General features: G+C 38.7%; 1 protein-coding gene and 1 long non-coding RNA gene across 2 annotated transcripts in view; one reads left to right on the forward strand and one right to left on the reverse strand.

Annotated features, from left to right (window-relative positions):
* LOC146491235 (uncharacterized) overlaps positions 1-9,513 on the reverse strand; it is a 139,875-nt gene extending 130,362 nt beyond the window's left edge. Inside the window, exon 1 of the mRNA XM_085152923.1 lies at positions 7,830-9,513. Coding sequence (XP_085009049.1) covers positions 7,830-7,908 — 79 coding nt within the window. The 5' untranslated portion in view covers positions 7,909-9,513. The remainder of the gene's footprint in view (positions 1-7,829) is intronic.
* Positions 222-14,934, forward strand: LOC146491236 (uncharacterized). Its single transcript, XR_014872602.1, has 2 exons — positions 222-1,407; positions 3,616-14,934. It is a non-coding gene; the product is annotated as an uncharacterized LOC146491236 (long non-coding RNA).
* The last annotated feature ends 291 nt before the right edge of the window (positions 14,935-15,225 follow it).

The following is a 15,225-nucleotide window of genomic DNA, read 5'->3' on the forward strand; positions in this document are numbered from 1 at the left end:
GGTGTTTTTTTTCTTTGAAAGGATGAATGCAAAAGAGCTGTGAAAACATTCATGAGGAAAGAAGCTATGGCAGATAGTACAGAAGCATGCTTCTTTGTTATCTTTCCATTAACTTCATTCACTGTAGAGATTTGGTGAAAATAATAATACACGTTACAAAAACATATTCTTTTTATCTGTTATTTATTTAAAAATTTGAAAAATTTAAGGGAATGAAACATTGACGAAATGTAGATTTTGTGTTTTTTTAGATCCCAAAAAAGTTTAATATGAACTTTCACATGAAAGTGATGTGTTGAACAGAAATACTACATTAACACACTAAACACTGGGAAACACGCAAACGACAATTAACAGTTGTGGGCATGAGTGACCCGGTCAGAGTAAAATGAGCTGGTCCCAGGCCAGTCCACAACACTGTAACAGCGGTTAGTGTTTGTAAAAAACAAAATAACAATAAATCTCCGCACTTCACTGTATGTTAAATTATTAAAGCAATGCAATTCTAAATCAAATATAAGCATAAAGAGGTCACAGGCAACAAATACCAACCTAATAAAACAAATACCGGGGTGCAGACAGGAAGCTGAAAAACAATATCACAGCAGAGTGCTTCTTTACTGCTGGGGAACATACGCTCTCTCTGAGATGGATATACTTGCAGGTCATGTTGCTGGCATGCAGTATTTTTTGCGACATACCTACAACATTAGCTGACTTGACCAACAGCCTATTTTTTATGCTTGCCAAAATAGGTCAACCCTTGCACCAACTGCTTCCAAGTCCATTTTCACAGGTGATACACAGTCCAGGGAATCCATCAAAACTGTAAGTTAAATTATTTGTTCTAAGCAATATTTCGCAAAAGAAAGCACTGCAACACTGTGAAAGAGACCATCCCAGTGGGAGAAATGAGACCATCTGCCCCTCTGCAGGTGACTGTCCCCAGATAGAGGATGGAGTTGAGCTGAGACAGCGAAAGAGAGCTGCAGGGTAAACTGCCCTGATACGAAGCTGCTGTAGCAAGCAAAGCACTGTAATCAGCACGCTATTAGCAACCTTACAGCTGGCACCAGTTTCCTCAAGCCTGTTTATAAACTGTTAGAGTGATACATTTCACTTAGAAGCAACGCATGCTTAACCACAAAGACGATGCCTTGAGAGCTGAATGGCATTCCTGCCCGGTATTTCACCAGGGATGACACTGTGGCCATGGAGTTTTAATACAAAGGCCAAGGATTAATTAATAAACACAAACTACTGTCTGATTCATGGTTTTCACTCATGGACTCCCACCTGAAAGTGGTCAGACATCATGGGGTGGCTGTAGCTCAGGTAAGAAGAAGGTCGGGGTCTGTTGGCGATTCGATCCCTGAGGCTCCAGTCTGCATGGCAAAGCATCCTTGGGTAAGATAGTGAACCCCGAGCTGCTCTCTAATGCGCGTGTATGAACTGGTGTGAATGGGTAAACAAGGCTGTTGTATAAAGTGCTTTGGGTGCTTGAGTAGAGTGGACAAGTGCTATATTTACATCCCACTTACATCAGTCTGTCATCCCTGATTCAACTCTGATTCTTTCCTTAATTTGTTTGTTTCTGCCTGCCTCCCACAATCTTTCTTAGATTATATTAACACAGCACAACAGTAAAGGTTTGCAGCTAACGAGCAAGGCTTCTGAAGATCCTTAAGGTTCATTTAACTTCCGAGCAATAACTGGAGTACCACTGCAACCCTATAAAACACTGCAAACAAAAATGTATTTCTCCTTTTATTTTTTTCATTTGTTTGTTTATGCATTTAAAAATTGTTAAAGTGAAATAAACTGTTAGTCTACTTGGTGGCCTAAAGATTATGTTGACCTGCATGGAATGAGTAATTGAATCATCATAGTGAAAGGCCAAACCTAATTTAGTTGTCCCTAATTAAGTGGAAATTTAATTAGCAAAAACAGAATGAGCAACTACTTCAATAAAAAATGTTTTGTTGTTTTCTTTCATGCCAGAAGATCTTAAAAATGTAGTCTGTGAAACAAAACCAGGAGATTATGTTCCCTATTTGTGCTCTTTTGAGTGCCCCCCTCTTTTAAAAATGATATCCAAGGAGGGCACCGTACAGTTCATCAGGTTGAGGAAGTGACCTATATGCTGCCAGGCTATTGCCTTCTCTCCACTGTCCTATCTCAATAAAAGCCTTACAAAAGCGATGTTGGCCTCACCTCTGTGCACTTCACTCAACAATGCAACACTCCAACTCCAAATGCTCATTATGCAAATATGTAGCCTGAGGTAATGCAAAGCCAACAGCCAGAGCAAATTAGACGATACAATTCTGTGGAGACGCGACAACATCCTACTAAACCCCGTTACTGTATTTTGGATTAAAGGAGTGAAGGTTGAGATAACCTCGCTTTGCTTTCATGCTTAGATATGCTGCTTGGACACATAACATGTAATTTGCCCAGAGGAAAATAACTTGCGTAGCATCGGAGTTGCAGCAAACGTTGCTGATAAGAAAAACTTATAGCAATTTGGCATGCTTGTGTTGTCGCCAAAAATAATCATAAACTAGGAAAAACCTGGGCCAGTTTTATACTAAATAAATTCCAGGTATCTGTCCAAAGTAATGCTTCTTGATCTTGATAATTATTAGGAAAATATTGAGATTATTTAACATGAATACTTATGGACCTGGAGAAAATCATGGATTTGGCTTTAACTCTTGTTGACTAAAGGTTGTCTTTCCAGTATTATGAATCAAGCTAAATTACACTTGCTACAGCATCACAGGAGCTAAGTTTGCAATCTTTGTGACATTCCACAGTAAAGGAATGAGAAAGAAATATCCCACAGAGTTTCACTGGGTTTTTGTTAGTGTAACTGCACTGCAGCTAACTACTGCTGTCAATAAGAAAAAACAAAACAAAGCCAAACTAAGCCCAACATCCACAGTATTAAACTGAAAGACTCATGACAAGCACAACATATTTCTATACAGGAACATGACCTTTCTCCTTTTTATTATGGCCACATAAGTAGCCTGATTGAAACATGCTGTGCGAATCAACATGCACACAAAGCACAAGTAATTTCTGAAGAAGTAGTACAGGCTACTACAAGACTTCACTGATGCACTGCCTAAAAATGTTGTTATGCAATGAGACCAAACGGTGCAAAAGTACCATATCTGTATATGGACATGTTTTAAATGGTAAATGGCCTGTATTTGTATAGCGCTTTACTAGTTCCTAAGGACCCCAGCCTCGGGCGAGGCTGCCAGACACTGGCGCCACCGGGCCCTCTGACCACCACCAGTAGGTAACGGGTGAAGTGTCTTGCCCAAAGACACAACAACTGCGACTGTCCAAGCCGGAGCTCGAACCGGCAACCTTCCGATTACAAGGTGAACTCCCAACTCTTGAGCCACGATCGCCAGCAAAACATAGTTTGCAATAGCATAGTTTGGCAAAGAAGATCAGATTTGTTTTTTTTCTGTGCAGCTGTAAAAAAATTTGTTTTTTTTAAATTAACATATTTCTTAAAAAGGGTTGGGGGGGGGGGGGTGCATACAGAACTGAATCTACTATTGTACAGACTAAATATCCTTTACCTTTTTGCAGGCTAATGTCCTGACTCAAAGTCACTCTACTCACTCTACTAATGGACCTCAGGAAGCTGGGTAAAAAGGTTTGGGAATCCAATATTTGTATGTACTGGATATTACTATTGGCAAACTATGGATTTAATAATGGTGTGTCTTTTTATTTCTCACTCTTCCCCTTTGTGATGCTTTTATGCCCATCTCTCTATTAAAAGCACAACTCCATTAGCTAAAAGCATGGTTTTCTGCACTTGTTATAACTTAATGTTCCCTATTTGACTATTATTAGCTCCAATCCATCAACACTAATATTACTCTAATATGATAGCTTTTACAAAAGTCATCCCAGACATCTCTGATGACAAGTGATGCATTTTTCCCAAACAGAAATCATCAAATAATGTCTTGATTGCATTATAATGCTATAAGGAGATGAGCGTGTATTGGGTAAACGGAACACGAATGCACAAAACAACAAACCAAAAGCATATCATCCATTGATGGAAACATCTGTGAATCATTATGCAAACTTAGGCTAATTCTTTAGAGTTCGATTCATTAAGGAGTATTGTTAGTTTCAGTGGCTGAGCCCTTATTATCATGCATTTAGGAAATGAGGCAAATAGAAAAGGCATAAGAGCCCAATCAATAGCTCTTTTCATTTTGCCTTAATGGCCTCGTCTTTTTTTCCCCCCCTCACGGACTAAAAAGAACACAGGGGAGGTTGGTGTTACAGCCATAAAATGTAATTTCTCTCCAGGAGAAAACACAATAATGCTTCCTATCCCTTTCTGCATATTCCTATAACATTCTGCAAAATTGAGTATGGATTTAACATCAAAAGGTTACAGGAATTTTTCAAATGAGATATTAAAGTCAATATTTCAAGCAGAGGATATTTCAATTCGGGGGCTTACATGATAGAGACTGTGTGCTAAGACGAGCTGGCTTGCAGGCATGGATACAGATGTGCCACAAAATTAACTCACTAGGAAAAGTCAAACCCATGGATTTTAATGTCAAACATGGCAGGAAATACAGACATGCTCAAAGCTGCTCCCCTCAGAGAGGACGGCTAGCCAGCTAAATACAAATTGGTATATTAACACACTGCAGCACAGCTTTTATTGTCTGCTTTACTTACTTTGCTAAATGTCCTACTTAATTAAAATATGTAAACTAATCAGTACACAAACAAAAGGCCGGTGGACTGCAAACATTATCGTCTTGATCTTGGTTTTGTTCTGCAAATGGTAATGAGCCTTCTGACTGTACTAATAAGGCTGTACAATGAAGTATGCTTAACACAGTGCTTGGAGCTTTTGCTCATGGCTCTAAAAGACACTTAAAGGAAAAGTGGCCATTGATGTTCTCCTTCCTAACCTGATTCGTAAGCTTTGGCGCTCAAATGCCACAGGGTACTTCTTGCCTTTTCTAACAGAGAAAAAAATAGTTATTTCTTCGATTAGATTAGGACACATAAACCTGAGCAACAATTAGCCGGCTCCATCGAGATAATGCCGTTGTAAAATTTTAATAACACATGTTGCAATTGAGAATGCAATTAGTGCCAAGCACACGGTGACTATTAACAGTATCCACTTTTATGTGATTAATAGTGTTAAATAGCATCCACTTTAAAACATTTGATTAGGAACATGACGGGTGGTGTTGATGGAAGTTTGTAATGGGGTAACCACTGCTGTTTGGGATCATTATCCTAAAAGAGTGTGTATACAGCAAAATCTATCAAAGTTCAAGCCTAATTAAGTGCTATAAGCTTTTGTAAAATATGCACTTCTCTTAACAATTCATATCACTGGACAATGAGATGAATTTCTGCCACTTTATTAGGTATGAACTGCTCACTAACACAAATATTAGCCAATCACATCAGCAACTCAGTGCAGTTAGACATGTACACATGATCAAAGTTAAAGTTCAAACCGGACATCAGAATGGGGAACGTGAACGTGACATGGAGTATTTTGGAAACCGCTGATTTTTCCACACAACTTTGTCCAGGATTTATAGAGAACAGTCTGTAAATCCAGTGACGTTGTAACCTGCTCCGGAGCATGATATTATGTTTGAGATTAGTAGAGATCAGTAAGTATGAAATCACTGCCTACTGACAAATCAAGTCTTTGGAAAATAGCTTCAGTGTTCCTGGAAAATCCCTCAGACCTCTTTGCACAGATAGTAGTAGGGTCTAAAGTTCTGTTTAGCTTTTTTTTCTGTTTCATAAATGAGTATCGGTAATAATTATAGATTCTTAGCAGCTTAACTCTATTCATCCATCCATCCATTCTCTTCCACTACTTCTTTTCAGGGTCTCGGGGGGGGGGGGGGGGGGGGGCTGGAGCCTATCCCAGCTGTCTTAGGGTGAGAGGCAGGCAACACCTTTAAATAGGCAACATTTAATTATTATAGAAGCTCTTTTATAGTTTTACTGTTTAAAGTGTTTAAATATATCACACATTCATAAAGCACTTTTAACACTAAACTACAATACAGAACTTTTCCTCTCACAGCACTGATTTATCTGCAGCAGCTGTGTTATTATTATTGTTGATGACTATATCCCTTTATTACCACAGTGACCGCATCGTCTCATGGCTGTTTCATGCAGGATAATTCACCATGCCGCAAAGCTCCGCTTTGGACCAAAATTTCTGATTCCAGCACCAGTTGAATCTATGTCATGAAGAACTGAGGCAAAAGGCTGTCCAAAACACTATCCCCAAGGTATAGGTAATGAAGTGAGTGATCGCAGAGTGTACCTGAAGCAGTTTAAGCTGAAAGCTTTAATACAAAGAGGGTGGTGGAATTTTTTTTATTAACTTATTCTGCCCTAGTTTGTGGAATGCACCCGATCAGCTAGCTTTGCTAGCATAAACAAAATGTCAAGACATAAAAAACGGTACTCTAATCATATTAAATTACTTTAAACATGCTAATTTGTTTGCCTGCTTTGACAAGAGGCTGATTCACATCCATCTTGGTAGGCGGAGTTGCACCTTTTGACTTTTGGCAAGGCATTATAAAAGATGGTTGTAGTTTCTGGGTCTGAAAAAGAAAGAAGTTTTTTATGGCAAGCAAGGGGCAATAACTGTGGTTGTAGAAAGATTTCCATTTCTACAGAAGTCTTTAGGAAAACGACATGTAAACACTTTCCTGGGCTCAGAATTTATGGGCTCGGTCATTCATTTTGGCTCAAACTGAATAAAACATGAAACCCATTTTTTGATTTTGGTTATTCTAAGAGCCAGACAGGAGGAGGGCTGCTCAGAGCATGTTCACTGACTAGAGACTTGTGACTAGCAAGTTGTTAGCCAATGAGTGTGCGGTTTCGTTGTCTGATTGGTTTCACTAAGATTGCAATGGCAAAAATGCTCATCAAGGCTTTTTTGCAAGGCTATCAGGACCAGTGCATCAGCTAGCTTTTTCTTTTTAGCCTGAATGAGTTATTAAGAGACTGTCAGGTACACAATTTTTCAATCAAGCAATCAAGATGTCTTTGAATTGCAGACTTTCTGCTTCAATTCAAACAGTGCAACAAAAACATCACATTAACTGTTCAGGAATTACAGCCATTTTTGTACACACTCCCAGCTCGTACTACAACGTTCTCATATTGGGCACCATGAGTTTCTACACAATCCTGGTGATTTTCCTTTCAGTGGAAGGCTAAAATGTCTTTGGGGTGCCAAATTGTTTGAATGCAGGAAAAATCCTGCATCTGTTGTTATTGTTATATTACTCTGATCTACAATATATATTTCTAGAACGAATATGATTTGAGGTGTTCATTTCGCTCAATGCACTCCTACGGGGTGCTGCAGGTAAAGCAAGTTTTAACTAAACCACCCATGTACAATTCTGATTTATGATGGACTGACTCACTGGGCTACAGAGCTGCATTGTATGTAATCGAGCTCTGTGATTCAGTGCTAATAATAGGAGTGACAATCCTGAAAGCCCTAATACAAAAGCTTTAATGCCACTGCTGGTCACTTTTGATATGACAATAACCAGAGGCGACTGATTTAATGGACTTGTTATGGATCAGACCACTGACGTCTGAAGAGGCATAAATTAATCTTGTTGAGCAAAGCAGAATCACCTCTCTGTTCTCCCAGATTAACAGCTGGATTTCCAATATGGCGTTAACTGGCTAATTAAGAAAGAGGAGCTGATTCTAGCAAGAAGTGACTGAAAAGAAAGTTTTACCTCCTCTCCATCGGTGGGGGTATTCTTGAGGGAGCAGGTCGTGGGGTGCCGCTCTTCCCAAAAATCCTCCACGCCTCATCCTTCATCTGCGGCTGTTCGTCATGTCCCGTCACCGGCACAGTTACACCTGAACACTCTGCTGCTGCCAAACACCTGGCTCCATCTCCCACTGTCCAAATGAAAAATAAGCATAATCTGCCTTTCTGAGTATCCAGCAAATGAGGGATTTCATGACAAATTGGGTGGAGGTTTATTATGCAAAGGAGAAGGCAGAACAGAGACAGCGAGGAGCTAAAATAAAGGGGGGCTATAGTTAGGAAAGGTAGAAAATGTGGTAATGACTTGTAAAATTTTGGCTTGGCTGCTAGCTGCTGTGTCTATATTTAAAGTCCATGCTGTGGTATCTGGCAGGGAAAACATTGAGAAAAAAAACCCCAACAACACAAGAGAAAATTTAAATAAATGCTTATAAAGATTTTACTCCAAGTGCGTCAAATTGTGTGGCAACAATTCTCTGAAAATTCATCTCTTCGACATGTTTTAACATTGCTCTTATATCCACAACATGCAAGTGAGTAACTATATATTTTAGAAACCTTCATTCCAGCCTAAGAACTCCACACAGAGTGATGTGAAATATATGCATCAGATTTCCACCGCAATAGTAAATTAACTGCCTCAATAGCTTGATGGATGTGTTTCTTAAAACTTAATTAGTGTGAAGTTCACTTGGGATAAGTGGGTGTTCAATTAATGTCTAGCAGTTGAATACAAGTGGCATTCAAAAACATTTCAAATCACATAAAACTGAGAGGGAACAGCAGGAGAGGTGCCTTGGAGAAGCAAGAGGAGTGAATACAACAGAGAGACAACTACATTGTCATTATATACTGATATATTATAAAATAGTGCATAAAATGGATGGATGGATAAATAAAAATAAGAAAGTGAACTTTCAACCTAATTTTCTTGATTGTTTCTTTAGTAAGTAGTAATTATATTAACCAGCACTACATGGAAATCTCAGTCCATCCCATCATTAGTAGACCTGGGCTCTAGTTTGGCTTTTGGTTGACTTAAAACACCACAAGACCAGATAGTACACAATTATCCTAATAGAGCCTTTTGCTTTTGGAACACAAGCGTACTTGTGGTTCCTACAATTTTTAAAAGTAGAATGAGAGGCAGAGCCTTGAGCTATCAGGTCCCTCTTGTGTGGAACCAGCTCCCTGTTTGCGTTCATGAGATAGAAAGCTATGTGATTTTTAAGATCAGGTGACCCTGCTATAGGCTCAGGCAGCTGGGGGACTTCCCATTATTCACTATGCATTCCTTCTCCACTTTCCTCTATTCATTAAAAATGTCACTACCTCATATCATTAACCTTTGTCTTCTTTCTCCCACAGTTTGTGTTTTGTACCTCTTGCCTCTATAATGTCCTTTTTTCTCTTCTCTTCCCTCCAGACTGTTCTTCCTTTCCACCAAGTACTGCTCACAGTCATCGTCTGATGGATAGCATTCTCCCTCTAATATTGTAGGCGCTTTCCCTTCTAACATCATGCTCCTTGAGATAACTGTTGTTGTGAATTGGCGCTATATAAATGCAATTGAACTGAACTCAATCTGGAGACAGTGAACAATTTTTACTGGGCTTCCAGGCTAGCCGACAGCCAACGGCTGGCCACTGGTGGTCACAAACCATTCTTAAAAGCCAATAAAATGCTCATCAAACAATACATGATGGTTGCAAGAGTGCATTTTGGCAAATGCAATTACTCCTTTGCTTCCCACACTCACTGTCTACCTCCATGCAACAAAAGCCCACTGAAACATGAAGGGTTGTAGTATTGTAGTCACTGGAAAAAAGCTTCCCCTATTAGAAATCCTGTCCCTATAATGTATTCTACATATCCATATACATATAGTTTACAGAGATTAGCTATGCACAGCAACATGACAATGTTAAACACAACTGCAGAACATTTTTCCTAAAGGGCAAACAAACCACCCCACTTATTAATGCTCTTATGTGACACATAAAATGTCACTTGCAAAGACTATTGTTAAAAATTGGACAAACATCATTCCTCCCAAACACATTCACTCATTTGATGTTTTAATGATGGTTGCATAGAGAGCCACAGTCCTGAACATGGAGGAAAACCTCACAGAGGTATGTAATAGGGAAGGCCATGACATATGATACCCCTCATGACCTATGTATGTGAGTGTTGTTATACTGAAAGAAATCACTCCCATCTGGCCTGAGTGCAAGGATAACAGTGACCCAAACCACTTACCCAAAAAGAGTTTAACGGTTTATGCACAGCTCTCAACACCATCGACTGATGTGACTTGTGATCAAAATCAAAGAATCTTACTGTAATAGACAAAACCTCTTCCTGTTTGTCCAAAAACTCCTTCTACACAATCAAGAGTTAAGTAGACAAACGTGGCACAGAGGTAGATCTTAGGCCCCCGAATGTTCTATGTCTGATTTTATGGTGTTATTATGTTGACTAGCTACACAACTGAAAATCCTTAAAAAAAAAAGCGAGAAAAAAAAGCATTGTATCTTTTTCATCCAACAATTTTCTTCTGCTTATCCCTTTTAGAGTAACGGGGGGCGCTGGAGCCGATCCCAGCCGTCTTAGGATATGAGACAGGGTACATACTGGACAGGCTGCCAGTCTGTTGCATGGCTAACACATAGACAACCAATCACACTCACATCTATGGGCAATTTAGTGTTTCCAATTAGCCTATACCCACTAACTGCATGTCTTTGGACTGTGGGAGGAAACCGGAGCACAAACATGGGGAGAACATGCAAACTCCACACAGAAAGACCCTGATGGTGGAATTGAACTCGGGACTTTCGTGTTGTGAGGCAATAGTGCTAACCACCTTGCCAGCGTGCTGCACCATTTTTCTTTCGGTAACTTTAAATTGCGATGGTGACGATATCCATATTACATTACATAGTAAAGGTCAAGGCGGCTGTGTTTGAGGACTGTAGCATGGGCATGTACTAGTATATCAGAATTTACAACTTATTGTTATCACAAAAATAAAATAAAATACAATAGTTATGTTCTTTTAAATCTATATCTACCAGGTATTATGCATAAAAGAACATATTAAATGAGAGCAAAAACAAAATGCATGGCGCTACAGCTTCCACGATGCTTTTAATCACACTGCCCTGCCCCACATTTCTGTATCTTCAATACAATTAAAGAGCACTCTCAAACAATTTCAACTACTGCGAAAAAATGTCTAACTTTGGATCAATTGTTATTAAAAAAAATAAATAAATCAGGGTTTCAAACTTCCAAAACATCATGCAATAATAAAGAACAAAGTTAACTTCAGAGAGTATGCAAAGCCCCCTTTTATGTAGGTGACCAAAGCAGACTGTTAAGAGGAATGACGTTAAACAAAGCAGTGGTGCCGGAGTCTGACAGAGTATGTAACTTATATTGAAAAGCCAACGAGAACTGGAGATCAGAGATGAATAAATATGAAGTTAAAGAGGAGCGGTGGACAGACAAACAAACTACAAGGGGAAAATGGCTTCAGTCGCAAAATGGGACATTTAAAAAAAAAAAAAAAAAAACTGCTGACATCTAAAAGGCTATTGAATTTGCATACCGCAAACTTTCATCTGGGGGGATGTGAAGAAAAGACTCCACTACAGGAATCATTTAATATTTAATAAATTAGAAACAGTAGCTATGGCTAATTAGAATTTGCACATTTACAAATCAGCCCTGATAGCAAAACAAATTATGAAATATAACGGTGCTCTGTGGATTACCAAGGGAAAATCAGATGATAGACAAAGCAAATGGAGTATCACTAACAACATACTGTCAGAACACATCACACTGCTAATCCAGTTAGAGGGGATACCATAGAGGCTTTGCTTTAAAATATTGATAGGCTATTCCGTAAAAGCTTTTTTTTTCTTCTTCTTTTAGCAAGACTACATTCAGTCTAACACTTGCTTATTGCTCATGGGTCATTAGCCTCTCATCCTCTGCTGCTTGGCCAGTTTGCTTTGAAATAAAGGCCTGTGATTAAATGAATGTGTTTGCTCTGGTACTCCATTAGAGGAGGTCTGGATGCTCGCAGATCCATTGTTTGTATTACGGGTACAAAGGCAGGCAGTGTGTAAACTGTTGTTGTATTCATTATTAGATTACTTCCCGGTGCGATGGCTTTTGGTAAAAGCTGTGGAATTCTTGTAAGGAGACACGACGTGCACTCAGAGGAAAAACATTTATCAAATGATAAAAGGGAGGCCGAGGCACATTCAAACTTAAGTAGTTATAGAGTAGATGCCACACGAAATCTACATCAATAAAAGTCAAATGAAGAAATGTAGCTTAGCACAGAGTAGAATACAGCTATTCTGCACATCAGGACCGGGCTTTTAACAGAGCAGAGTGAGAGCATATTTATCATAATGTACCAAACGCATAATGAAACACTTTAACTCCGTTTTACTCCAATTTGACAATATTTTGTCAAGTTTTCATGTAGTGAGACTTGCATGCGGTCTCTGCGCATCCATTACAACATCTATTATGTATTGTTTAAATGCACATAAATCAAGCGAAGGAATTAACAAAGAGAAAGGTTTTCAGATGTATTGAACATGCTAAGAAAACATTCAGTAAGCCATGCGAAATATTTACATATAGTACACTGAAAAAAAGTCTTAAAGTCCATTTAAAAAGTGAATCAGAAATATTTAATTATAGTTGATTAAACAAAAAAGAATGGATGAATGGAGACCAGTAATTTTAGCCTTTTTGGTGCACCAACTGATGGGCTGCACCAAACGTCAGCATTAGATAAAATTATTTTCAACTGTGAATCAAGTAAAGCTACTCTAGTAAAGTCCAAGAACAAAAGTAGGGAGTTGTGAGCATGATGGGCACAATAATGGTTTGTGGCAGTAAGTGCAGGGTGTATGTGAGGGGGAGAAAGAATACAAAACGCTTTAGGATAACTCAAATCTGGTGGAGAATTTGCTGCACTGGACGAACACTGTGTCAACCCCATCCTGACCAAAAAGAATGAGCAATCATATGTTCAGAGACATGTTCAACCCTCTGGTGCAGAAGAATTCATACTGCTGCAGGACGCTGAGCAAAAGACCAAAGACAACAATGCAGGGCAGGACACCTTACCTAAACCCCAATAAAATCTGTTTACACCAAAACCCTGAGCCTCATGGCACCTACATGTAGAGATTTAAAACACACACACACAAACACGACATCTCAGACTTGACCCTTGACTTAACACACTGGAATCATATAATAAAGTAACCCTGCACATACAGCTAGCTTTTCCATTTTTTAGATCTAAGACTATGATTGCAGCAATTTTGACACTTTCCATTAATTCCATTAATCCTTCATACAATAGCCAACAACTTTGGTACAATGACATATATTGCATTAGGGAAATACACAAATAATATAGCAGAAATGAACACTATTATGAGGCAGTAGTGTTTCACTTTGTGCCTACATTTGCAGGTAAAATTAGAAGTGAAGCGATATAGAGAGAAAGATAGAGGAAATGTTTATTTTTTTTTACTAAAGGCCACAGAGGAACCCCTCTGCACTCCTTGACGACAGGGGGTCAAGTAATGCCCTTTGAAAGAGAAATGTGTTGTGACATTGTCAGCCTTAATCTGCAACTCTGCATCGATACCCTGCTATGATGGGTCAGAGGAGGGTTACAAAAGAGGCAAAGCTGTTAGTTTTAGGGCAGGGAGTTTGACACCATTACACTGAATGTGAATCCAGGATCAAATCCACCTGTCAAATCCAGACTAATAGAAATCTCTTAGCGAATCAAATACCAAGGACACCCTAGTCAGCAAAGTTAATCAAAGCAGCAAAGAATTTTGATAAGCTAGTTAAATTTCACCTGAGGCTACAAAATCAAATAGGGGTGAGCAACAAAAGACATGAAATGGTTAAAAAAAAAAGAGACCTTCATTCAAAACTATGGGTCTGAAAGAGTGGCTACTGGACTGTGGGTCTAAATAGTCAGCAGAGTCCTGGTTAAACAAGGAAGATCTTCTATGTTGTGCCAACCGCTTAGCCGGGTTGTTGGTTTCCTGTTAATCTCAATCATGTTTGCTCTGCATGCTCACTTACATTAATATTTAAAGGTTTGCAGCTTTTTGGTTTTTGGAGCACCTCCCGACACTACGTGATTAAATGTTACCTTGTACCGAGTAAGGTCATGCCATTGGCCACCTCACACAACCAACACTAAACCTGTTAAGGGGGCTACTTATGTGGCCCACACATATATTTTAACAATACGACCATCAATTTAGTTAAAGAAATCCTTTTAGCATCTGCATCACTTTTTTCTTAAATCATCAAGGATTGCACAAAAACGCTCTTGTATAAGAGTACTTCGAGTGTAGTTATACACAGCAACCATGCCTGTATTAGGGACCATCATTTCAACTATAAAGAATCTGTGGAGATCACCACCTGCTCCAACCTGATGTTAAATGCAATTTTCAATGGACCTCGTTTCATTTATCATTTAAAACACCAACTGATCATATTGAGTTCCTGCATTACTGCCACCTTCTGGCAGTATGAGCTAATGACATTTTATCAGGTGCTGAAAAAATGACATAAATGTATATTTTAGACAAAAAAACGATTAATGAGTTATTTATTATTTCTTTTTAACATAGCTTAATGGCAATTCAAATATCACGTTCATCTCTTATCTGTATTAGCAAATAAGACAAAAAAAAAAGACTAATTATGTACTAACTAGAAAGCACAAATAAAATAGTGCAATTTGTCTTTGTGGATCTTTTTATGTGTAGTTTTTGGATTTTTATTGTTAGTCTGAGTTAAAAAAAAAAATGTGAGTAAAGGTAACATAGTTGTAACTAACCAATTAAAAAAAATACAAATCCTAAAAAAAATAGAAGAAGAAGAAGACAAAATAACACCAACTTGTACTGTGACATTTTACCATCACTAAAAGCTGTAGCTAATTGTAGCTAAATCCTGGTGGATGGTAAATTGCTGGTAACTGAAGATGATTTCACTGTAGCCCAGAACTGTTTTAGACATTACCTGATGAGGAGCATGTTTGAAAAAACCTTTTGAGGTTCTTAGAGTTAAATTAAACCTACCTGGTTTCTGAAAAGTCCAAATGTCTAACAGCTAGAACAGAAAAACAAAAAAAAGAGGCATCAAATTATACAATCCAGAGAACTTGAGCTTGCTCGCCGATGTCTTACGGTTGATATCTATCCTCATCTATGTTTTCACCATAGGTTCCCCTCTTTATTCCAGTGACAACAGACCTTTTCAACAGTGGGAGTTTTGAC

Source organism: Neolamprologus multifasciatus, chromosome 23 (genome assembly GCF_963576455.1).
Source record: "Neolamprologus multifasciatus chromosome 23, fNeoMul1.2, whole genome shotgun sequence".
NCBI lineage: Eukaryota > Metazoa > Chordata > Actinopteri > Cichliformes > Cichlidae > Neolamprologus > Neolamprologus multifasciatus.